Source organism: Cyprinodon variegatus, unplaced genomic scaffold (genome assembly GCF_000732505.1).
Source record: "Cyprinodon variegatus isolate N-32 unplaced genomic scaffold, C_variegatus-1.0 Scaffold466, whole genome shotgun sequence".
Lineage (NCBI taxonomy): Eukaryota > Metazoa > Chordata > Actinopteri > Cyprinodontiformes > Cyprinodontidae > Cyprinodon > Cyprinodon variegatus.
Window position 1 is genome coordinate 430,599 of NW_015150919.1, and position 24,371 is coordinate 454,969.

Below are 24,371 nucleotides of genomic sequence, written 5' to 3' on the forward strand. Positions count from 1 at the left end.
TATATATATATATATATATATAAATGGAGATATATATATGGATGATGGATATAAAGTTTTAGGTCAATATCAATCAATAAAAAGGTGAGACATACCTAATTATCACACTATTTAATGAACATTGGCTTAGCATTCTAAAGTAGAATCACAACAAATAAATTTGGTGAAGAACAGACTAACTCAACATTTGTCTGGTTTCTCTATAAAAGCAAAAGCGTATGAAATGACAGGATTATTTGTGGATTTTAAACCATAAATGGGTAACCCTTTAAACAGTAACAACCTTGTTACTACAACCCGTAATATATGTGAAACAGCCCAATAAATTGTAATCATTATCTTTGCTCAGGTTTATTTGCCCCTGACATGAATGGATAACCACTTGATGCAGATGCTAAATGACTGTCTTGGATGGCTCTTGACTTTTTATATTAGGATAAATATTTTTTTTGGTCTCTGGCCCCATCATAAGTCTCTTCTAAGGGTTATGGGCTCTCTGGCACAGTACAAGAAATCATCTAACTCAAGTTTGGTTTTCAAATTGACAGTTATATAAAGCTAAATATAGAAATGAACTCAATCAAAAACTAGTACATATTTTCCTGAGGTTTATTTGTCAAACTGCTGCTGCAAGGCTATCAATCGGGGACAGCAGATTACTCTTGTCTCATCCTTACTCCTCTGGTCTTTCTACTTTAGAGCTCATTTTATTTTTTCTTTATTATCTTTTTAATCTTTTAATGGCCCTACACTTCACTGCCTCTCTAAGCTATAGAAAATGCATTCTCTGTCCTGGTTGCACAGATCAGCTGACCATTATTTGCTGCACGGCCAATGTCGTATGAAAATGTCTGAGGGTTTTCTATGATGTCACAGTTAAGCAGCAGTTTGCTGTTAGACAGGAACATTTTTCTTTGGTCATTTCTAAATCTATTCTAAAGACCTATTTATTAGTTTTGTGTTTACCTCATTAAAGGATAACCAAATTTTATTGTTTTATGACCCTGTTGTGTAACATCACTGAGACTTTATTAGACTGTCCTCTTCAGGTTTATGTTTAGCACTTATGTCATATTGCTGTTTTTAAATCTTTTTCATAAAAAACACAAATTTACCTTGGATTGGCTATAAAATCTTGAATCATGTTTATGATAAGGACAGCATCATACACACTTGAAATGTAAATCATTTAAAACAGAAACTATGAAACCAGCAACTAGTATTGTTTGATTTAGTGAAAAATCGGATGGAAATCGTAAAACTAATGAAGTCTAAATTGGTGTTTTGTGTTCAATATTTTTTGCAAAGAAATGCTAAAGAGCTTAATGCCTAGAGAAGGAGAAGGACGAGAGTTTTTTTTCTCCAACTGAGAAAATAGTTTAACTGTCGCTAATCCTCATAAAAAGCTATTTTTGCTGTAGTGGCAGAGAATAAAATGACTGATAACTTTTATAACAAGCTGGACCAATGGAGTTAACCTGTTATCTTTGAACATCTCTGAGGTCATTGCACCACTTTCACAGTGCATCATTTAACTAGGTGAAGGTTTTTTATTGGTTAGAGGGCTCAGATTATCCAGATACCATCACAGAACAGAGAGCCACCATTAACATGTACGAGAAGAATGAAGCATGGCAGATGAGGTGGAGATGAAGGGTGAAACACAGCTTTCAGTGTTTGCAGGTCTGAACCAATGGTGATAGAAAACATTGCTGGTAAGAAGAAGTGGAGGAATTAGTTGGAAGGAAACAACTAGGCTGTGTGTGACACCCATTTGGGAACTGGTCAAGTTCAAATTCCGGTCAATTGAGTGGATGTGGGATGACAAATGGTAAGAACTATGACGACCTCTATGGATTATATTAACAATATAATTACGGAAATTAATCAATCTACAAAACCTTCCAGTTTTTTTGGTGGACTGTGTTTGACATTAAAAGAAGACTGAAAAACACATAATTGTTTTATGTCCTACCCTCCAAACATGAAAAAAATTGTCTTAAAGTATGATTAAATAAATGCCAAAAACAGTTGCAGCATTTTTTTCATTGAAGGGGAGTTCAGTATAAGGCAGCAGTTGAGGACATTTCCAGTTATTGGTAATTAGTAAAGTATAATACAAACATTTGTCTGGGCTTAGAGAACAATGGAAGACTGTATAGCCTATTAAACGTTATTGCCTTCCATTGGGCCCAAGAGGCTTAAGGAGCTAATAGGTTTTAGCCGACGCCAAACGTTAAGGGGATAAAATTATCTAGATGCAAAGAATTATCCAAAAACAAATAATAAAAAAAAAAAACAACAGATAAAATAATTTCACTAAGAAAATGAAAGAAATTGCAATGGTTTCTGTTAGTTTAATAAAATGGTCTGAAGTGAATAACAAAGAAATTTCTGTAAAATTTGTACTATTGATTGATTATTCTGTAAGGAAACCCCTTCGCTTTCTATATGGCTATAAGTGCTTAATTGTTTTGTACATCAGTGATATATGGCAGGGCTTTATCCTGCAGTAAAATTTCCATTTGTGCCTCTAATTGCAGAGCAAACAAAACAAGATGTTAAGGGTTAATTTGTTTAAAAGTATTGAATTTGTCTATTATGAGACATTTGGTCCTTCAGATTTTCATGGAAATCTAATTGCTATTACTTATGGAGTATTTTAGCTTATGTCTAATGTTTTAGTCTGTAGTCTGATTAGCTTTAATTCAATCAAGGCCCAAAATGTAATTATTCAGTGACAGCTTGTAGTAGAGGATAAAGTATTTATGAAGCTATAGTTAATCCACTGGCTGTGAAAAGGTTTCAGATATGTTGTAATAATGAAGGAGATTGCTCATTTTATTCTTTTACTGTTTTACCAGTCTATATCTTATCTAGGTGCGGAACATAGTCGTAGAGTAAGGTGCAGCGTAAGGTTTAAAAAATAATCTTTGTTGAAATTTGTCAGTTTGAATCTATACTCAAGTTTACTCTCAAAAAAATGACTTTGCAGTTAACTCAACAGCTTATGGATCCATCTTTAGAAGCATTAATAGCATTTTCTCTTTATGAGCAATGTTGAGTTGTTGGATTTTAACTCTCAAAGCAACAAAAAGTCAATGCCTAACAACTTATTGATGACTGAAAAGCCAAAACTCCAGCTTTAATGGAAATGTTCACACCTCCTGCTCATCCGTTAAGAGGTTTAATAATTGATCAAATAGGCGCTGCTTTACCTATCAGTCATATTGAAGCAGTAAGGATGTGTTCATTGTTTCACACACATAATTTTTAATCATAGGCACATAATTCTTTATATAATAAAAAGGAGGATTCTGTGTTTGTATACTTTTCCAGATGATTTTTGATGGTGTCCTTGTACATAGGAACCTAGAATAAAGTTTGTAATTTCTGTGTACAATTAATGCAAATCATCTATGCTTAGCTCGTTACATTTCTGGTCTGCATCATCAGAACATTAGATTCCTGGGATTGCTGTGGATGTTGACGCTGTTCAATGATTACAGTGAAAGTCGTTTTGTCTACAGGCAGGCAACTACTTGCTGTGATTACAACTTGTGCATTTTCTTAAACCATATTTCTTTTTTACCTTTGCATTAACTATGCACTAGGACATAATTACCTCCACAATTGTCTTTAACACACATTTTCCTTTTTGTTCTGTCTCTTCATTTTCTCTCATTTCTTTCTTTTTTGATCCTCACCCTTTCACTCTTCTCCCTCCCTGTCCTCTTAGCAGTGGCTCGGTGTGTCTCGGCGCAAGGCTGCAGATCCCAGTACGAGGACCTGATTAAGGAGTTCTGCTTAGCCAAATTCAGTCTAGACATGCAGGAACTGGACCAGAGTCAGTGGTGTAGCTGGGAGGACACGGCCGAGTGAGTAATCAAGCACAAACACACACAGAGGAGATAAAACAGATCTACCGGTACTCTAAAAAACGACTATTTAATCAGCTTACATTTGAAATGTGCAGGCAGCACAAAAAAGTTAATGCCTCATGCTTTATTGAATACAGGTTAATAAAAACCTTCATAAGACACTTTTACTTAAGCACCTTAAAAAGATGGTTATTGTTACATGGTATTAAGAAAAAGAAAAGCTGTGAACTTTGTTGTATTTGACAGACACTCTTTTTGATTGTCCAAGTCTTTGGTTTCGTTCCAGCAGTTCATTAAAAACTGAGTGAGACAAGAGAGAGCGAGTAAGTGGAGGGTGAGAAACAGAGGGGATACACACAGTCAGTCAGAACAAAAGCTGCATGCCTTTGGCATAAACAAAGATCTTTTGTGCATGCACAAATATTATCATTGCACTGACTGTAAACGCTGCTGCAGGCCACTGTTTTCTGAATTGTTCCAACAGATGATCATTTAACTTCAGTTAGTTTATGCAGTTAAATAAACATTAAAACATTTCTTAGCATTATGATAAAACTGTCACTATATACACAATGTGTTAAAGCTAAAAGCCATATTCTTATTTTATTTTCTATCATGTCACACATAAGTGTTAATGATCTTCACTGCTGTCTTTAATCGCTGAGGGGACATCCAGTTAGGCAGATCTCCAAAACACTTGATCTTTGACTGAGATTTTATTTCAAGCTAATTGGTTTCGGGCAGCGAAACATGCAGCAAAATTGTTTTAAAGAAGCAAAACTTAAAATAATTAGAATTTTAATTGTAAACACTATAGAGTATAGACGTATTTGTGTATGGGATAGTGCTGGTCTGATTGTTAGTAGTTATAAATGAAACCAAGTTTATCTAATTTTTCTTATTTAGGTTTAGGCGAAAGATATATTGTAGTCAAAGTAAGTTTTGAATAATATTCAATTTTGGATCTGTCTTTTTTCTTTCTCTTATTCCAATTAAAAACTTAGGAACATATGTATCGCCACCCTTTCATCTTTATAACCCTCTGAATACTCAAAGAAAAAAAAAGGTGTATTAATAACATTTGACATAGTTAAAGTGTACCTCACCCCAAAATCAATGTCTTTCTTCAGATAAACTATTAGTTGAAATAAAAAAAAAGGTCTGTATATACATATTTTTTGTGAAATAATCATCTCTGCAAAATATATGTCTCAAACCCTGTTAGTGCTTCCCGAAGTGGTAGGTCAGTGGATACGGCAGTGATCTTTCCTCTTGGTTCAAGGTTGATGCAGGTACAGGCTTTCATTATCACATCTTTGTGTTTGGGTATTAATACAACTCAATCAGAAATTGGCCTTCATAGTAATTAACCCTGTCCTTAGCATTCTCAACAGCATTGGCTTCATGCTTCACTAAGTCAGCGCCTTGGTGCAGCCCTAAGTCCTCTGACTTGATAAAAGGCTATACAATTAATGGTTGTTTAAATGTTTGACTTCAGTGGACACAGACTTAAGTCAATGACTAAACTCCTACACCAAGCCATTCAACCTCTCTGACTCTTCCCAGCATGATCACATTGAATTGTTTTGTGATCATAGCACAATACCTTGGTTTTGAAGAGTTTTGGATCCTTTTGAAAAATACCTTTTGGACTTTAAGTTTTCAGAGTCATTGCGGAGTTAAGGCATATTTTGCTGTTGTGACATGTTTTTTTTCTTAGGCCACATCCTGCCACATACGAGTATCTTTTTTTGCTTGACTACAAGATTTTAAGTGTAAATAGCTTGGATTTTGAAAATATGAATTTTTGCAATATTTCACCTGCAGCTTATATTTTTGATAGCGTGGGTTTCAAACTAGGGGCACCACAATTAAATGAAATTTGATTTTTAAGACAGGACTTTAAAAAAAAGGTGTTAAACAGTCTAGCAGCTGAAAAAATACATAAATAAATAAACTTATTGAATTTATATCTATCTGTCTATGTATCTATCTATCTATCGATCGATCGATCGATCGATCGTAGATCGATAGATATGAATTTCTGCTTCATCAGATGGAGCTTGAAGAGTTGGCATATGTTGGTTCAAATACAAATAAAAATGCTTTTCAACCAGTTGGAAAGGGTATTTTACACTTTTTCTTTTCAAAAATAAGGATTTGTTCTTTTGATTGTCTTAAGCCTTTTTCCACTAGAAAAGTGAAACAGAACTGAATATCATGGTGAATGAAGAATTCAAAATGTCAAAAATAGCTTTTCGTAGTTAAAAGGTCAAACATCAGGAATGTTTTTTCCTCTCACCCCTTTGCGGACCCCTCTTACTGCCTCCAGAGATCTCTAATATACATTGAGTGACATTTGGAGTATGTGTAAGAGTCTCCTGTGAGCATCAGGCCTGTTATGTTTCGTCTACGGAGTTCTCAGTGTGTCTTAGCTGTCAAAAGGCGACCAGCTTCCTTAGCCCTCATGTCAGTCTTCAGCTGTCACTTCAGTCAGTTTCTGTTCAGCTCTGTCCTCATAAAACACTCATCACTGCCTCCTGAAGTCACTGCTGTACACATTAGTCATTCTCACTTACTTTTATGAATCCTTTCCAGTTTTTACATTACCCTTTGGAAAATGTAAAAAGGGCCACTGTCAGAAGGTTTTTATTGATTTCTTTTATTCAGAGGAAATAAACCAACATAACAAGTTGGCTTCAAAGGAGAGCTTTCTAGCTTTCTGAAACATACTTATGTGGATAATTGTTTTATTCAATTCTGAAATCAGATTGGGATCCATTATGTGAATATACAGGGTTTTTTTGTTTTTTTTTTCTGGGGCATAATCATGAAACTGTCTTATAAAGCCATAGTATTATTTCACCTTTGGTAAAAATGTATTTTCCTCAGAGTATTAATTTTAGATTTGAACCATCTTAGCAAGTGTTCATATATAAGTCTCCATAAAGTATACAAAGTTTATAGCAACTATTCTCTTCTCAGCTGTTTCTTATATGCTTTAGTGTTGGACAGGCTTTTTAAATATCCAATGGCATTTTCTTCAGTAATAAACTACATCCCATCACTCCTTATCGTACAGAACTTACTACATCTTTCTGATTTACATCTCTGTGAAAACAGCTTACTCTTTAACCTTTAGAAACATAACAGTGCTAACAACTGTGTCACCTAGCACCCAAGAGCCAATTTTCCACCCCAAGTCCCAGGATTTAAGTAATTGGGTACTTCTTTTTTTTTTTTTTTTTTACCCAGATAAAAGGAAACCCGGGTAACTTGTGCGCATTCTATTTCTGATGCTGTAAAAGCCTGCAGAAATATTGTTTTAATTGGGTTTTTTTTTTTTTTTTTTTTTTTTACCCAGATAAAAGGAAACCCGGGTAACTTGTGCGCATTCTATTTCTGATGCTGTAAAAGCCTGCAGAAATATTGTTTAAATCTGTGTAATGGACTAGGAGAGGATATTGTGAAGCTGCACTACATCTCCAGTCCAGCATGTGGCAGTAAAAAGAAACAACCACCATACAAGTAAAGCCACATTTACAAACCTGTGTCCCACCTGTTCTCAAGGAATGCTGAAAATATGCAAATTGTGTATGGCCTCTTCCTTTATTTCCATTTTCAGTCACAAAATCATGAAGTTCATATATAACAAAAAGCATCAACAACATGGGGATACATAAAGGGGAGTTTTCCTTTTCACTGTCACTGCATGCTTGCTGGATATGATGGGTTTTTACAAAGTATGCAACACAGCAACCAACTATCCTCCAAATTTCATCCAGCAGGATTGATTTTTTTTATATATATAGTTAATGCATCAGATGTAATCCTCTTGAAAACATTTTGTCCAATCTGTCTGAATAATTTGAATGAACTGGTTCTATAAATTTATTTAAGATTATGCACTTAGATTAATGCTAAATAGATCAAATTACTACTTAAATAATGTTTAGTGTTACATAAATAAACTGAAATCACTTGGATAATTATTGTGATAAAACATGCTTGGAAATGTTCAAAGATTTTGAAATGAAAAAGGGGAGCATGTTTCCTAAGGTGAATCATGTGAATCATTATAGTTAATTTGCTGAAGTAATGAGGTTTTCAGAAACTGTCACACTGCTGCGTTTTGTTGTCACATTTTGTTCCACTTCCATCATTTCCTTTTTCATCAACAAAACTAGCTACTGCTTACTTTATTGTTTGTTTCCTATGATTTTCATGTTCTTCTGATGTATTAATGACAAATATTCGAGATTTGTTTTACTCATGTCCTCCAGGCAGCCACAAGACCGTTATCACGCAATGTGTAAAGTCCTTCTGTTTTCCTGTCAATATTTTGACGTGTCGCCTTGAAAGCTCTGCATGAAATGAGAAAATGGCAGAGAAAAGCCCTGCAGAGGTCACAGCAGTATTACTCTCAGCTCAATACTTCAGGGTTTCACTGCCATTCAGGGTGTAAATTGGACGTTTTGGGACTGATGGAGTAGAAGGGAACAATGAGACTCGTCCAATCGATAAATTAAGAGGGCTGTCTGACTTTGACACTGCTAATCACCGTGCTTCTATAAAACTGATTGGCTGGACATTCCCAAATTACATCTTTAGATTTCTGATCTGCTACATGTTTGGAGTAAAGCAAGTTTACCAGCCTACTATCAAAGCCACCATAGATGGAACATTAAATTACAACAAGAAAAACTATAGACAACATGTTTTAGATTTAATATTTAAAAAATTTTCTCTTGTTGAAATGTTTTTGATTTCAATAAAATTATAATTCAAACCTTTAGCATAGTGAATCTAAAACAAAGTTATACATTTCTTTAAGGACTTTAAATACTTATTATTCTTGAATTAGACATATTGCAAAATATCGATTTTTATTAAAACTTTATTTTGAACTTTTACTTTATAAACAGAACTAAAATATAATATTATATAATATATAATATATAGTATTGTGCATGAACACTTTCAATGAGCGACGTTCACTGAACGTTCATACTTTTAGTAAACTGAACTGAATGGACTGATGAAAGAATAAGAGTGACGTTTAAGTTCAACTGATAATGACACTTTTTATTGGATAATGTCAGATTTTACAGCACTTATTATTGCAAACAGCAGTGTCTACTGCTAGTACTAGTCTGAGCGTTTCAGACTCATCTACTGGTATTTCTGATGCTGTCATGGTTTTGGTTATATTGTGCTTTACTTTGCTCTATGTTCCCTAGTTTTATTGGTTTAATTCCTTTTTTGTTGTAATTTCTAGATTTGTTAGTTCTCATGTTTTTCTGTTGTCCTCTGTTGCCCTCTTGTGTGTGTTCTTTTCCCCTTGGCTCCCTCGTTGTCTCCTCTCACCCCTGCTCCTTGTCTGCTCGTTAGCCCTCCCTTTGTCTCTGTCAGCTATTTATGCTCTCCCTCTTCTCTCACTCTTCGTTGGTTCCTTGTTGTTGCTGGTCCGGTCTTCGCTGTAGTCGTCTCCCCTCGTCTCTCCCTGGCTCCTTGTACGTGTTTTCCCTTGATGTCTCCATGGTTCTGGTCTGTTACATTTTTAGTTGGATTTTTGGACTGCCTTTGTTTACCATTTTCATTAAAACTACAAGTATTCACCTCAGCCTCTCTGCCTCTGCATTTGGGTCCTCCAAACCTCAACCAAGATGTGACAGATGCCAGTTTTGCAGAGCGGTTGGCAGAGTTTTATGAACTAACAAAGGAAGACCCGGACAGAAAAAAAACTGTTTTAGTACAAACTTTGCTTAACGGAACTTAACAAATCTGTACATCAGCCACGCCCACTTCAAATTTAAAGCGACACATTGAGTTCAAGCATCCAGGCTATCTTGGGAGATATCTGCTACTGAATGAGGAACATAAGAAATTATTTTTGTTACAGATCTTTTCAGCATTATCTTGAATGTACCAAAGACTTAGACAACTTTTATTGTAATTTTGTATACACAGAAAGATGTGTGTCTAGTAGTTCCCTTTGATTTTGCTTGTAAAGCGGGGAGAATTTCCTTTGGCTTACAGCACCGTGACGTCACTGCCGGAAGATGTCAGGGGTGGGATGTTACTATATTTGGGCAAAAATGGCTATTCCTGGACTCAGTGATAGCAACAAAAATAATTATTTTCACTTTTTTACTGATTAACGCTAAATTCATTAAACCACCACAAACGTATTAGTTTTAGGTATAGACAATGATTCATTGATTATTCCCTGCTGACCGGACTTTTCCTTTAAAGGGCGAAATATGAGGTTCTATTGTGTAGAAGTGTGGCTTAATTTACCAAAGGAACATTTATAGGTTTGTGAACTTAGTTCATTTTTTTGAAATAGTGAATTATGAACATGAGCTAATTAATTTTCTTCATTATGCACTGAACTTTGAGCATGTTCTTTTTAATAATTAACTGGTACAACATTGAGTGTAAGAGCATAGTGTATTCGTTAAGCAGGTTTTTACATAGAGGGGCTTTAGAGCTATCACACTCTGCATGTTGATCATTTCTTTGGCCAGTTTCATTCCAAAGGCCTTTAATGCAAACACTTGATCACTAAAACTAATAGAGAAAAGTAGGGTTATCGTGTGATGTTAATCAATCTTATAATAGAATCCCAGTTATATTTTTTCTATATCGAGGGCAGCCTTTGGTTGCACTGTGGCACTGTTTGTTTGCAGCTAGCAGGTGTCATGAAATTATTTTTTGGCCTGGCATTTATATGCATGAAGTTTGCATATGATCTCCTGGTGTAAGCTGGGTTCTCTGCAGGTACTCCAGGATCCCTCCACAGTCCAATAACATTACAGGTGTCATGAATGCTGAAAACAAAGTAAAACAAATGGAGTCAGTCCGACTATAATTGTTTAGTATTTTGTTCCCAATTCTTCAAGTTTTCTGTGATTATAGGGGAGTTACTCAAAAGAGCTGTAGTTTTATAAAGGCAGATTTATAGTAGGATTTTATTTAGTATTTATTTTGATTCTTTACAAGCTCCCGGGCAACATATTTATGTTGTTTTTTATTTGAGTTGGAAAGAATAACATGCCAAAGAATCAAATGCTCAATTTAAGAAGATTAAATAAAATACTTATTTTATAACTAGTTATTCTAAATTCCACTTTTGGGCAGTCATCAATAATTTTGACTGGGAGGGTACTCATTGTAAGACAAAATGCCCAAAGGGATATACAAGTCAAAAAAGGATGGGAAACACTGATAAAAAGGAATATTCAGCTGCTTGTTTGGGTCACTTTATATCTCTCCTCAGCTTAGTTTGTAATGACTTCAATATTATAGATACCTGACGAGCTGATGATGGTTAGAAGTCTTTACAAACTTGAAGATGTCATCTATTTGCTATAAGTCTACATTAAAGTGTCGTATAGAGGTAATGCATGCAGTAAGATTTACATTTTCATTTTTGTGCAGTCAGCACTGCTTTTGATGTCTATAACTCTGCAGTAGACAGTTATTCATTGTCAAGGTCAAATATTAGCATTTATATAGATGTCTAGTATCTGCTGACTAATAAGCAGATTATATCTGAAGGATTTGGAGGCATGAGATTAAATTTGGTGTGAGCTATTGAGCCTTTGTAGTGACTTCAACCAAACTTGAAAAAAACGAAAAAAGGGAAAACAGATTGAAGCCACCTTTCCACCGATGGAAGTTGAACACAAACTCTATTAAGGTCTATTATTACCCAAACCATCAAGAAAAAAATGGAGGTAATTTACTTAAACATTTTTCAATTTCTCATTTCCTATATCAAGTTTTGCTTTGAAACTTGTTTTCATCCACCTGTAGGTCAATTTGTGCTGGAAATAAAATGAGAAAAAAAAGAGCAAAATGAATAAATGTTGTCAATGGAAAACATGATAACTCTGCTGTGGCAAATAGGAGGCAGATGGAAAGATATAAACATCCCATTGAGGCTAGAGACGTAAACATGTCGCATTTCAATTCACCATGATAGTTTTTGCAACACGTTAACAGCCCTGCTTTAAATTTTAAATGCTTCCAGATTTTGAAACTCTGACTCTCGTCTCGTATTTATAGATGTAAATGAGTCAGAGCACAAAAAGCATCTGTCTTCATAATGTTTAGTTGTTCTTTTTTATTAAGTGCTACTATAAAATATCATTTGATATTAAGAGAGCTATACAATTAAGCAGGTCATGTCCCAGCCGATGATCGTGATCAGACCCATGTAACTCCACTTATTTTTGGTTAGTCAACAGAAACCGTTTCATAACATGAAAGAAGCAGAGGTGTGAAGTTTGCTGCATTCTTTTTTAGCTCCATTTTATTTCCTTCTGCTCATATCACTTTTACCCTGATTTCATTCAGCACCTCAAGCTCTCAATACAGTTTGGCTCCTGGAGCCTATGTGAGGTCAGAAAAGGACTTCTGAAAACCACACAACACCCACTGTAGTACAGATCACTATCTACACAGAGAGAAGGATTGGAAATGTTATCTGCAAACAGGAAGTGTGGAAAATGTAAACTACAGAGGTTTTTTTTTTTATTATTATTAAGACAGGCAGCCTTTTGCAGCATACGCCTACCTTATCACATCCTAAATTCACCCAATGGTTTGGCTTTGGATTATTGTTCCAAATCACTGAATATGTATAAGGAGGTCGGGTAACAGATCAGATGAGAACCAAATCTGAACTTTTTGGCTTGCATTAAACCTTCCAGTTTTAGCAAAACAACACCTGTTCATCACCTTAACACTCCATCCTCATGGTGAAACATGACGGTGGTAGCATCAGGCTGTGGGGAGGATATTCAACAGGAAAACTGGTCAGATTAGACTGAAAGATTGATGGAGCAAAATACCATTATAGGATTGGCGGCCAAAAAGATCTGGGACTCCCATTCACCTTTTAGTGTTGCAAAATATATACAGTACAGACCAAAAGTTTGGACACACCTTCTTCTTCAAAGAGTTTTCTTTATTTTCATGACTATGAAAATGTAGACTCAAACTCAAGGCATCAAAACTATGAATTAACACATGTAGCATTATATACTTTACAAAAAGGTGCGAAACAACTGAAAATAGGACTACCTGTTGTAGCTCATCAAGAGAATGCCAAGAGCCACGACGCAGTAATCAAAGCAAAAGGTGACTACTTTGAAGAACCTAGAATATAAGACATATTTTCAGTTGGTATACACTTTTTTCTTCAGTATATAATTCCACATGTGTTAATATATAGTTTTGATGCCTTCAGTGTGAATCTTTAATTTTCATACTGATGAAACTAAAGAAAACTCTTTGAAGGAGAAGGTGTGTCCAAACTCTTTTGGTCTAAACTATATATATATATATATATATATATTCTCCATCCAGTCTGATTAATCTTATCTTTTTAAAGAGGAATTGGCATCACACTTAGCTTCTAGATGTACTGAAATAATTATGGCTGTAATTACAGTAAGAGGCGGCTCTACAAAGCTTTCATTTAGGCGGCCCGATTACCCATACGCACATGTGCTTTATTATCAGTTTTACTAGCATATAAAAATTCCGTGTTTTTTTGTTCTTCCACTTCACAATTATGAAATATGTTGTCTTTTTATCATAGAATATCACAACAAATTTAAGTTTGTTTTTGTATAGTCAGAATTCCAATCAGTAGATAGTAAATCTATTGAAAAAAAAACATTGAAATGATCTGTTATTCCTTAATGCTCTGATTCGGGGGGGGGGGGGGAGGTTAATGTGTCAAACTGATATTTTTCACAGATAAAATCTCCACATTGGATTTTAAATATTTTTATTTTAAGTGTTGATTTTGTTTCTAGAAGTAAAATGTAGAATATTATATACAGTACTTAAATGCACACAGTTCTCCAGTAAAGAAAATAATTTCTACATTTTACGATCTGGCATCTCCTGCCCATCTTGTTTTAGGAGAACCATCTCCTAGATTGCTTATCTCTAATTGGGATGACATAAATATTTCCAACCATTAACTAAAAGTGGAAAATGAACAATAATGAGACACAAAGAGGAAATGAAAATGCTCATTTATGGTGCAATTATAGTTTGGTTTTGCTGTGTTTGAGTTTTGATAGATTGTTTTTTTAGTAAGGGAGTAATTTTTCACTGGCAGGGCGTAATTTACGAAACTAGGACAGGCAGTTTTATTGTAGTAACAAGATTTCTTCATTTTCTCTAGGAGCAGTTGCTCACCATTTGGTGTATATTTTCCTCATTACACAGCTGACAGTTAAAAGTCCTAAGTTTAAGGTTTCTTCTTTACAGTGCTTGATTAGGTTTGTAGCTGGAAACACTTCTAAAACAAAACTAGTCATAAAAAATATATAAAACTGTGAGTTCTTTTTACATTGTGTATTCTAAAAAACTGATATAACTTACTTTAGATTAAACAGATTTTTTGTTAGTTTGTTTTTTGAAAATCAATTCTTTTATTTACCATTGTCAGCAAGCCAAAAAGAGAACTTGCAAGTGTTTTATTTATTTATTTATTTATTTATTTATTTTTGTAAGTCCATTCAAAACAAATAAATAAAAAATATTGTATTTCGTACTGTTTTGAAGGTTAAGGCCTAAAACATTACAAGTTAGTCTATTATTACATAGTCATTTATTTCTATCGACCTGATAAGCCAGTGATGTCAGGCTCAGAACAAAATGACTCAGTTTTCGTGCAGGAGAGGTTTCACAAATTTTTATTTCAGACAAAACAGTTGAGAACAGGGTCTTTGTCTAAGGCAGGAACCTCTACAGGGGGAGAAAACAGGTTAGTGACCATGTCTGTCTGGCGGAAGATGATAATGAAAGCAAATCAATAACCTGGTCTTAAAGTTCAGCCCGTCCCCAGAGGATGAGGTTGGTTCCAGCTGGTTTGCTGCCAAAAAGACTGAGCGGGGAGTGCCCAGAGATTCCCAGATGCTGATGTCTCGGAGGTCGGAGGACAGGCAGGAGCTCTGGACTGAACAGACAAAGGAAGGCAGGAAATTCAGGGGGGAGAAGCCAAAGCCGGTGTTGAGGACATGATCAGGTGTCAGAGCCAGGAGATGAGGAATAAGTTCCAGGTTTGGTACTGAACACAAACGGAATCTAGGAGTCCGCAGACAGGGCAGACAAACAGATCAGAATGGGAACAGGCAGGCTCAGAGGTCCAAAGGCAGAATGGGTCAGGATCAGGAAATCAGGACACACAGGTACGCTAGACTAGAGAACTCTTACCAAAGGCTCTGATAATCTGGCCCTGATGGCTGGATGAAGGCTGGTTAAATAGAGGCTGAAGCAGGTGGATCAGATGAACGGTATCGAGAACTGGCTGTAAATAAGCAGGTGAAATCAGGCCAGTCATCAGTGCCAAGATTATGACAAGTGATTGACATTAGTTGCTATGTTTCCATTACAAATGTCTGCAAAGCTATGTCTATATTCTGCAAACTTTGTAAAAGAGTTTCATATTTGTGTTTTTTTCCATTAAATAAGAATTACAATTACATTTTCACATGAATATTTTTGTCCATGCAATAACTCTGAAATCAACATGTTAGCAGTGGATATAGACGCATGAGAGCTCCAGTGTTACCATCATCCTCCAACTACTTCAGATTATGTTCTTTATCTTTTTATAACGCAGTAAGGTCCACTTGCATATTGCATTACTCATGTGAGGCAAAGAAAGTGTTTCCATTACAGTTTTGCAAAATATACTAATTTTAATACGACAAAAAAGGCACCTCATTGAAGCATAACAACTTTTTATCAAAAAAATGTGAGTTTATTCAAAATTGCAGTGTTTCCATTTAGCAAATTTATTTTCATTATTTTATTTTGTGCTATTTGATGGTTAATCGAAGCGCAGATACAACCAGAGAACAGCATCATTTAATGGCTGTGTGCAACGTCTGGGCTGCATTCTTCAAAGTCCAATTATAACACAGCTATATAAAGAAGGTTATGACTTAAGGCACAGGACCTCTAAATAATCCTCTTTCTTGAGATTTGTATTTGTTGTGGCCCAGCCTATCCCATCATTCATTGTGGCTAAAAGTGAATTTAACAGTTGCAAAAAGTTTAACAATGTGATGAGCCATTGCTCATTTGTGGTACATTAGCTACATTAGCCACAGGTATGTTGCAGCAACTGACACCAGCAGAGCTGCCATATAATTGGCCCCACCAGGCCCTCTAAGCACTACTAGCAGACAAGTTGGGTGAAGTGTTTTTTCCATGGTCACAGGAAGAACTTTGACTTCTTAAACGATTTCAACTCTAAATAATCGACAACTTGATCATTTAAATATTTTCTACAAAAATCCAAATTTTTAAATAATTTCTTGAAGAACTTTAAGAATAGTACTGACTATGATATTTTCATTTATTGTAGTTCATTTTGTATATTCTAAACAAGGAGCTCTTAAAATTGAAGATGTTTCTCAACAAGATATGACTTGTTTCAATAAAGGTGAAAATGTTTTTGCCTACAAAACAGTCTGAACACCCTATAACCTCACTCTTTTGTCGAAATTATAATGGAGGATTAAAGAAATTTTCTTGCTTTAATACAGTCTTTAATTTTTACAGCATTTCATGGAACATCTTCAACGTAATTTGTCACTTTTATTTAATATTTTCCCCCTAAAACATAATTAATTTAAATTTTAAAAAGTTTATTTTGGTTAATGAAGATTGATATATAGATTAATCAGACTTCATTTTGTAATTTTTAAAGCAATGTATGATATTAATAAAATATTATATAAATTACAATTATATGATACAACAATAAACAAATTTAGGACAAAATTCTAAAACTAGAAAACCAAAATAAAACCATGAAGTAATAAACATTTATTGATACTTATATATTATTAATGAATTGTGTTTTTGAATTACTTTGTTTGTTGAATGAGTTTCATTTTGAAAGTATTTATCTACTTATCTTTATATTTCAATTATAAAATCTGCTTTTTTTAACGAAAATAATTTTGTTTTTCAATATGGCTTTTTCCCTACTGGACCTGCTACTCCCGTTATTAGATCTCAGATCAGATTAAAGTAGGAATATGGTGAACTTTAACCTTTTTTCAGTTGATGTTTGCTGCGATAGATAGTGAGATTAAATTATATATGATGAACTCATTGAAAAGAAAGGCCCAGCACTGCCATATAAAGAAAAAAAAAACAATAATGGGTCAGTTTGTTGTCCTTAATTGCCCCCAATAAACAATATTCTTGTGTTTATTTTCAACATTTACTATTCATATATTAAGAGTTTTCAGATTCTGATTTGCTGATTTTTTTAGGGGGTCAAGACTTTTCTATGACTTCACCACCCTATCTAAGTGCTTGCCAATTTAACTTTGGATACTCTTTAGTGTTTTATGTATTAAGTCATCTAATGCAAAAATCAGCATGATTGACACATAAAGTCCTAAATTATTAGTTGTCAGATGAAAATCCAGATCTTTGCTGTATTACATGTGTTTTGTTGAGGATCCTTGGCTGCAGCTGTTCTTTTTTCCCCATCCATCTTTCTAAGGAGCAAAGGAAACAATGAAAGCCGGATTTTAGCAGTTCGCTCCTGAAGAGCTGATGTTTTGAAATGTCTACTTGAATTCCTACTGACTTTGATCTATGGGTTTCTTTCATATATAACTTCCATACATGAATTTCTTGTCTGCAGCAGTGATAAGTCTTTATCTTGATGTCTTGAGGCAGTTGTCATGAGAGCCAGTTTGATCTTGACATTTGATGTTAGATATGGTGACTGAAACTCATAAAAATTATTAAGGTCATGACTTTTTCTGAACTAATTGACCTTCTGGTTTTGAACTAATGCTTAACAGTCAGTTTCTTCTCTTTTTTTTCTTTTAAAAAAAGGGAGTTTCAACACAACTCAGCATATTGTAGTTTACCTTACCATTAACTTCAAAATGGATCAACAATTTAATAAGATCCCCTAGTTACAATATACAGTGAGGAATTGAGGCTATTTTGCAGGTTCTACCACAAATCCAAATCATGGAGGGGTCTGAAATGGTAATTGAGAATTTATTTGTATGATACAGCTGCCAATAAGTATTTGAACACCTGTCTATCAGCTAGAAATCTGACCCTAAAAGACCTGTTAGTCTGCCTTTAAAATGTCCACCTCCACTCAATTTATTATCCAAAATTAGATGCACCTGTTTGAGGTCGTTAGCTGCAGAAAGACACCTGTCCATTCCATACAATCAGTGAGAAACCAACTGATAAATGGCCAAGACCAAAGAGCTGTACAAAGAAACTTGAGACAAAATTGTACAGCTCCACAAGGCTGGAAATTGCCAAGCAGCTTGGTGAAAAAAGGTCCATTGTTGGAGCAAACATTAGAAAATGGAAGATGGTAAAAATATGACTGAATAAGACTGGGGCTCCATGCAAGATCTCACCTCAGGTCTCAATGATCTTAATAAAAGGGAGAAATAAGCCCAAAACTTCATGGGAGGAGCTGGTCAATGACATGAAAAGAGCTGGAACCACCATTGATTGATAGTCCAGCACGTAATCCCTTCAAATATTTCAAATGACATGTTATAGATTGTTTTATTATTTATATAAATATATGGAAATTAACTTGGTTCTTTTCAACAATATATGGAAATTTCCATATAGAAATATATAAACCTAGAAAAAAAACTATTTCCAATGAGAGTCTCTGGCATTGTAAATGGTTATCTTGCTCAGATGATCATTATTTCTTAAAGTCCTTAGTCAGCATATGAACATCGGCTACAGACCTACACACAGTTTAAAAAAAACAACCAAAAATTCAGTTTAAATGGAATTTATTTTTATTTATTTATTTATTTATTTTTTTGTGATACTTATTGCCTCCTTGGCTGCGGTCCGTAGTGCTCAGAGCTTCAGGCTTTCAGTTTAAAAATAGCTCCACTCCTTGTTTTACACAAGGTTTTCAGGCTGTGTTATTGTTAAGGGGTACTTTGGTTAATCAGTCATGCATGCTTTCGGTTAGTGAATTCATATCAGGTTACTTACATAGCTGGGCCAGGAAACATCTAGTGAGCTTGAGCTTGTTTGAAAGCTTACAGAAACCTTGTCCCTGTGGAGCTGTTTAAATTGAGAGGCTGATTACCCGGTGATTAGAAATGGATTGCTGCATGTTTTTATAACTAATGAGTGGATAATGTCTAGCTTTGCCCACACTTGAGCTGTTATGCAATAAATCTCTGATAATATTAGGACAAGAATCAGATAAACAGAAATAGATAGATTGACAGAAAGCTCGAATAATGTCTATTAATTACTGAAAATCAGAAACTTAGTTTCCTTTTGAAAATATAAATTTTACTGGAACACATTCCGTACAAGATCATTACATCCTGCCACCAGAAAGCTGCATTCCTTTGTTCAATAATGCTTAAAAATAACACAGAACATTTTAATCTCTCTATACAAATCTTTTAAATCTCTTGCACAATGTGAAGTATTTTCTTTATTGTTTAAATCTAATTTCAAGCTGAATCTAATGGAGTCAGATTTCCTCGGAAGATACAAACTAATGTTTTGTTTCCAAAATGTAGACTTCCATCAGTCTTCGTATTAATAAAGCAAACATTCATTCATAGACTTGCTGAACAAAGAGATGGTTGGCTTTCTTTAAACTGTAACTCCATTTTGTTGTGGAACTTTTTATGTTTTTTTCCCTATTAACCTCTTTGTTTAACCACTTTGTTACTTTCAGTAATACAGTATATTTAAACAAAAAACACAGACCTCTTAATACTACAATATATATTTTTTATTGCTGGGTTTGAACACTAGTAATGATTTTATTCTTTTTTCTGTTTTATCTTTTTGTGCTTTCGTTTAATTCCTTATTGTTGTTTTTTTTTTTTTGTTGAACTGCCTCACGTTTTGTCATGTTACATCCAGACTCTTGGTTGTAACCTAATAAAATGTGTAGTAGTCTAAAAGAAGTCTAATAGAAGTGCACCAAGAGCTAATTACTAAAAATGTGTTGATAATATAAGATTTTGCTAAAAATTTACAAAACTGCAATCTTTACACAATGAAGCCATTTAAGTTAAAATAGAAAAAAATTAACCTTAAACCAAGGAGGTGGTCTCAGGTTCCAGCTCTCAAAAACCTACAATGCAGCTATAGAGTTGAGTCCTTCCGCTATCATAATCGTCATCGCCAAGCAGGGGACCCAAACATCTCGCCTGGTCAGCCAGGCCATCAATGACCCTAATAACTCTCTTTTCAGAGGCACAGACCAGAATCGGGTATTGCAGGCCAAGAACAACCCCAATGAATCCCCATTACTAAGGGGGACCTGTTTGTTCGGTTCAATTTGCATGTTTTCGAAGCCATAAAAAGGCTTTGTTGGGCGCTCTATAAAGTTTGGAGCTTCACGCTAATCCAGACGTTTTTGAATTGAAAAAGCTTCCTTGATGGAAAGCAAAACGTCTTCAAAACCTAGTGTTTTTTTTGGAATGCAAGCTATAAATTTACTCAATTGTTCTTAATGGGAGTGAAATTAAAAACATTAACAGGACATTAATATTTAAGACACATTTGTCAGGATTTGGTTGTGGTTTGAGGACCCAAATGCAGAGGCAGGGAGGCAGAGGTGAGTTTCTTGATGATTTAATGAACTTTAAACAGAGAACAGAGGCAGGAATCCAAAAATCCAAATAATCCAACAAGAAAAAAGTTAAACAAACCCAAAACCATGGGGACATCAGGGGAAAACAACCATGATGAGGAAAGACTCAGTAAGATGGTGTAGGTCGAAGTTAGACGAGGAACCAGCCCTGAGGAACTGCACAAGGGGTTAATTATGGCAGACTGAACAAAGAGAGGACTAACGAGAAGATTGGGAGCAGGTGTGAACAGAGCAGACAGGAAAGGAGCTAAGGAAAAAGGAGAACGCAAGAGGGCAACAGAGGGCAACAAATAAAAACCTGAAAACTGAAAAATAACCAGAGAACACAACAAAATAAGAATTAGACCACATGGAGCGTAGTAAAACTGAATACTCAAAAGAAAACATAACAGAACCAAGACTGTGACAACATTCCACATCTCTTTTATTTTTCTGTGTAAAAACTTTTTTTACCATTGTATGTTTGAACTTCTTGAGTAATTAGCATCTGATGTAATTGTAATGACAATCAGAGTGCAGAGCAGGATGCAGGGTTTCCAATTACCCCAGATAGCGTCTTCCCTATGGCCAGAATACAATAAATACAAAAAAATTCTTAAAGGCCATTTTGAAAATTAAAATTACTCTACTTAGAGAAAAGTTAAAACAATCAAATATGGTTTATTAAACATAACATATCTGTCTTTAAATAGCCTGTTAGTTAATGACGTTATATGTGCTAATCAGATTGATTTATGTTATATAACTGAAACCTGGCTGCAATAAGAGGATTATGCCAGCATAAATAAAGCTACTCCCTCCAGATATTAATACTTTCACATGCCCAGAAATTACGGCAAAGGAGGAGGAATAAAAACATTTGTTCAGTCTGATTTATTAATTAGTCCTAAGCCAGTTAATGGTTACAATTCCTTTTAACATTTAACCCTTAATTCCCCCTATCCAAATGGCAAAGTAACAAAACCTCTTCTCTTAGCAACTTTGTCTCATCCACAAGGTCTTTACTCTCATGTTTCCATCAGTTTTTAGACCTTCTATCTGATTTGGTGTTAAATCCCAAACAGGGTAATTATAGTGAGGGATTTTAACATGCATGCCAATATTAAAGGCAATAGCTTAAATGTTTAAAAGCTAAATCACACCATGTCTCTGGATATTTATATTGGTGAACCCTCACCAGAAGGAGCTCTTGCTTGCTCTCCATGTTCTTCCGCTTTGAGCTGTCTTGGTAATTAAGAAAAATCATTTCATAGTGTGCAGCAAGGGTGCTAAGATAACGAAAAACAAACTGCTTCATCACATGAGAAAACTGGAGCAGAGCATTATCACATGGAGGATTTCAGAACTTTTGTTTTGATGCTGGAGGGAAAATGACAAAAAGACACACACACCGAAAAACAGTTGCAGAAGTAAGCAGAATACCAAAGTACCAATATAAAGAAAATTTTATTTGATTTGCTCAGCAGTGACAGTCTGGCCTAGTTTTTGTGTGACTTCCTTGGTTTAAGATATAGGTTTCTCTCCTTTTATTCTGTAAGTGGATCTCTCCAGGCAGCCATGGATAAAACCTCTATGCTGTCAATGCAAGTAATGAAGGAGTGTTTCTGGGTGATAGTCCACTGGGGGACTTGATTAGACTTTTTCATTTTTTGTATTGGTAAAGAGCTCTGACATAGTTTTTGTTACCATAGGTAATACAGCATAGACTTGAAAGAAATAACCCTATCACTATCCTGTTATTGTTGTTAATTATTCCCTGGTGTGTACTTGTGGATAGAGTGGCATATGGTTTGGGAATATCTATGTCTCATTTTTGTTTTTGTACATGATAGTATCTTTAAACTGTAATTTTCATCATGCAATGGGACGATTAAAAGCTAATGCCGTGATTCCTACCTTAAAAAAGACTGGATTGCTCACATAAAGTCAGGGGTCAGTTTGAAGTCCTGCTCAAATTAGGGACTGTATGATGGAGCAGTGGACGGACAGATTAGGGTTTTTTTATGTGGTGATGTAAGCTGCTCTGGTCTGTGAAAGGGAAAGAAGGGTTGAGCTGAATAGCAAAGCAGTCTCTATTTTGACCCTAAACATTTCTTCATTAGAAACCTTTCTCTTAACTATGCTTACTATAGAGTTCGGAGTAGAGCTGCCACTTCACAATATGGGGAAAGTGTCATCTACGGGGTTTAGAGCTTATATTTGGAGTTTTTTTAGCACCCTTCTCTTTGGAGGAGCCTTTAATTTTTGACCGATGGATGGATGGATGGATGGATGGATGGATGGATGGATGGATGGATGGATGGATGGATGGATGGATGGATGGATGGATGGATGGATGCAATCTAAAGAGGACAGGTAAAGAAAGGTGCAGATGCAATGTTGATTTCAATTAAGTGTTTTATGCTTCATTGTTCATTTTCTTCTGATTTTACTGAACAATTTAGGCTTTTAAACTCTTTTAAACTGACAACGTTTTGTTTGAGAGTCGAAAACTGTCCCCTTATACTTGTATGCCAATATCTGGCATGGACTTTTTGGTTTTGTTTAAGTTTTGTTTTTGAATATATGTTTCATTTCCATTTTGTGTTGTTTTCTGGTTGTATTTGCCTTCTATGTTTTTCTTTTTTACCCTCTGTTGCCCTCTTGTGTCAGTCTCCTTCCCCTAGCTCCCTTCTAGATTCGTTTGTCAGCAGCTGCTCCCAATCAGTTAATTACCCCAGTCTTTGTTCTGCTTGACATATATACTCCTCCTCTTCTGGTACTGTTTGCTGGTTCCTTTTCATTTCTTGGCTCCTCATGTGTGTTTTCTCTGGTGTTTCCTGGATTTTTTTTTTCTGTATTTTATATAGTTATATACTATATATATATATATATATATTTATATACTATATGTTTTATATAGTTTCCTTCTGTTACCACCATTTGCATATCAAATCTACAAGAAATCACCACAGCTTCCATCTCTGCATTTGGGTTCTCTAGAAACCTCCACTCAACCTGACACCCATAAATTTAATCCCAAAAAAATGCTGGGAAACTATGCCAAATATAAAAAGAAAAGGCTCTCTCTTCCTATTTTTATGTCAGGGATATGATGTCACTTTGGCTTTTATTCAAAATGTATTGACCTTTCACTGAAAAACCATTAGTACAACAAATTTTCATGAAAGTTTTTGGTTGTAATGTAACACCATGAAAAATGTGCAATATTTGAAGAGTTTTTCCAAAGGCACCATCTTCTAGCATACAGTAATATTCTGCTTTTCATAAAATGAAAAGGGGAAATTCAAATGAAAATGTGATTAAATAGTGAACTGTGAAGGATAAGGTAAAGTAAGCAAGGCTGATAAACCGCACATGCTGTAAGAATCTGCTACCTTATCTTTCTGTGTAATATTAAACTGAATAAAACAAGTGTTGGAGTTTGAAATATCCTCCTACAGCTTTTTCTCAGAATATATTAATATCACCAGGAATATGAAAGTGTAGATAACTCTGACAAACATTATGAGTACGCTCTTTAATCAAGTAAGAATACAGTTAGTCACTGGGAAAAAATGTGTTTCAGTCAGGCAAGGAAAGTTTATTTCTTACAGAATCCTTTTAATGCTAAGTAAAGGAGTATTCTTCTTAAACTTTGAAAAGTTTGTGTTATTTTACATTAGAGGGATATATATAGACAATGGGATATATACACTCACCGGCCACTTTATTAGGTACCCCATGCTAGTAACGGGTTGGACCCCCTTTTGCCTTCAGAACTGCCTCAAATCTTCGTGGCATAGATTCAACAAGGTGCT

The 24,371-nt window shown here is 35.0% G+C and overlaps 1 protein-coding gene across 3 annotated transcripts in view; it reads left to right on the forward strand.

The window, feature by feature from the left end:
* ramp1 (receptor (G protein-coupled) activity modifying protein 1) overlaps positions 1-24,371 on the forward strand; it is a 96,177-nt gene that overhangs the window by 57,860 nt on the left and 13,946 nt on the right. For 2 of the 3 annotated variants that reach the window (XM_015389574.1, XM_015389575.1), the window contains one exon: positions 3,740-3,878. In XM_015389574.1, coding sequence (XP_015245060.1) covers positions 3,740-3,878 — 139 coding nt within the window. The remainder of the gene's footprint in view (positions 1-3,739; positions 3,879-24,371) is intronic. The other variant, XM_015389576.1, reaches the window with a different exon arrangement.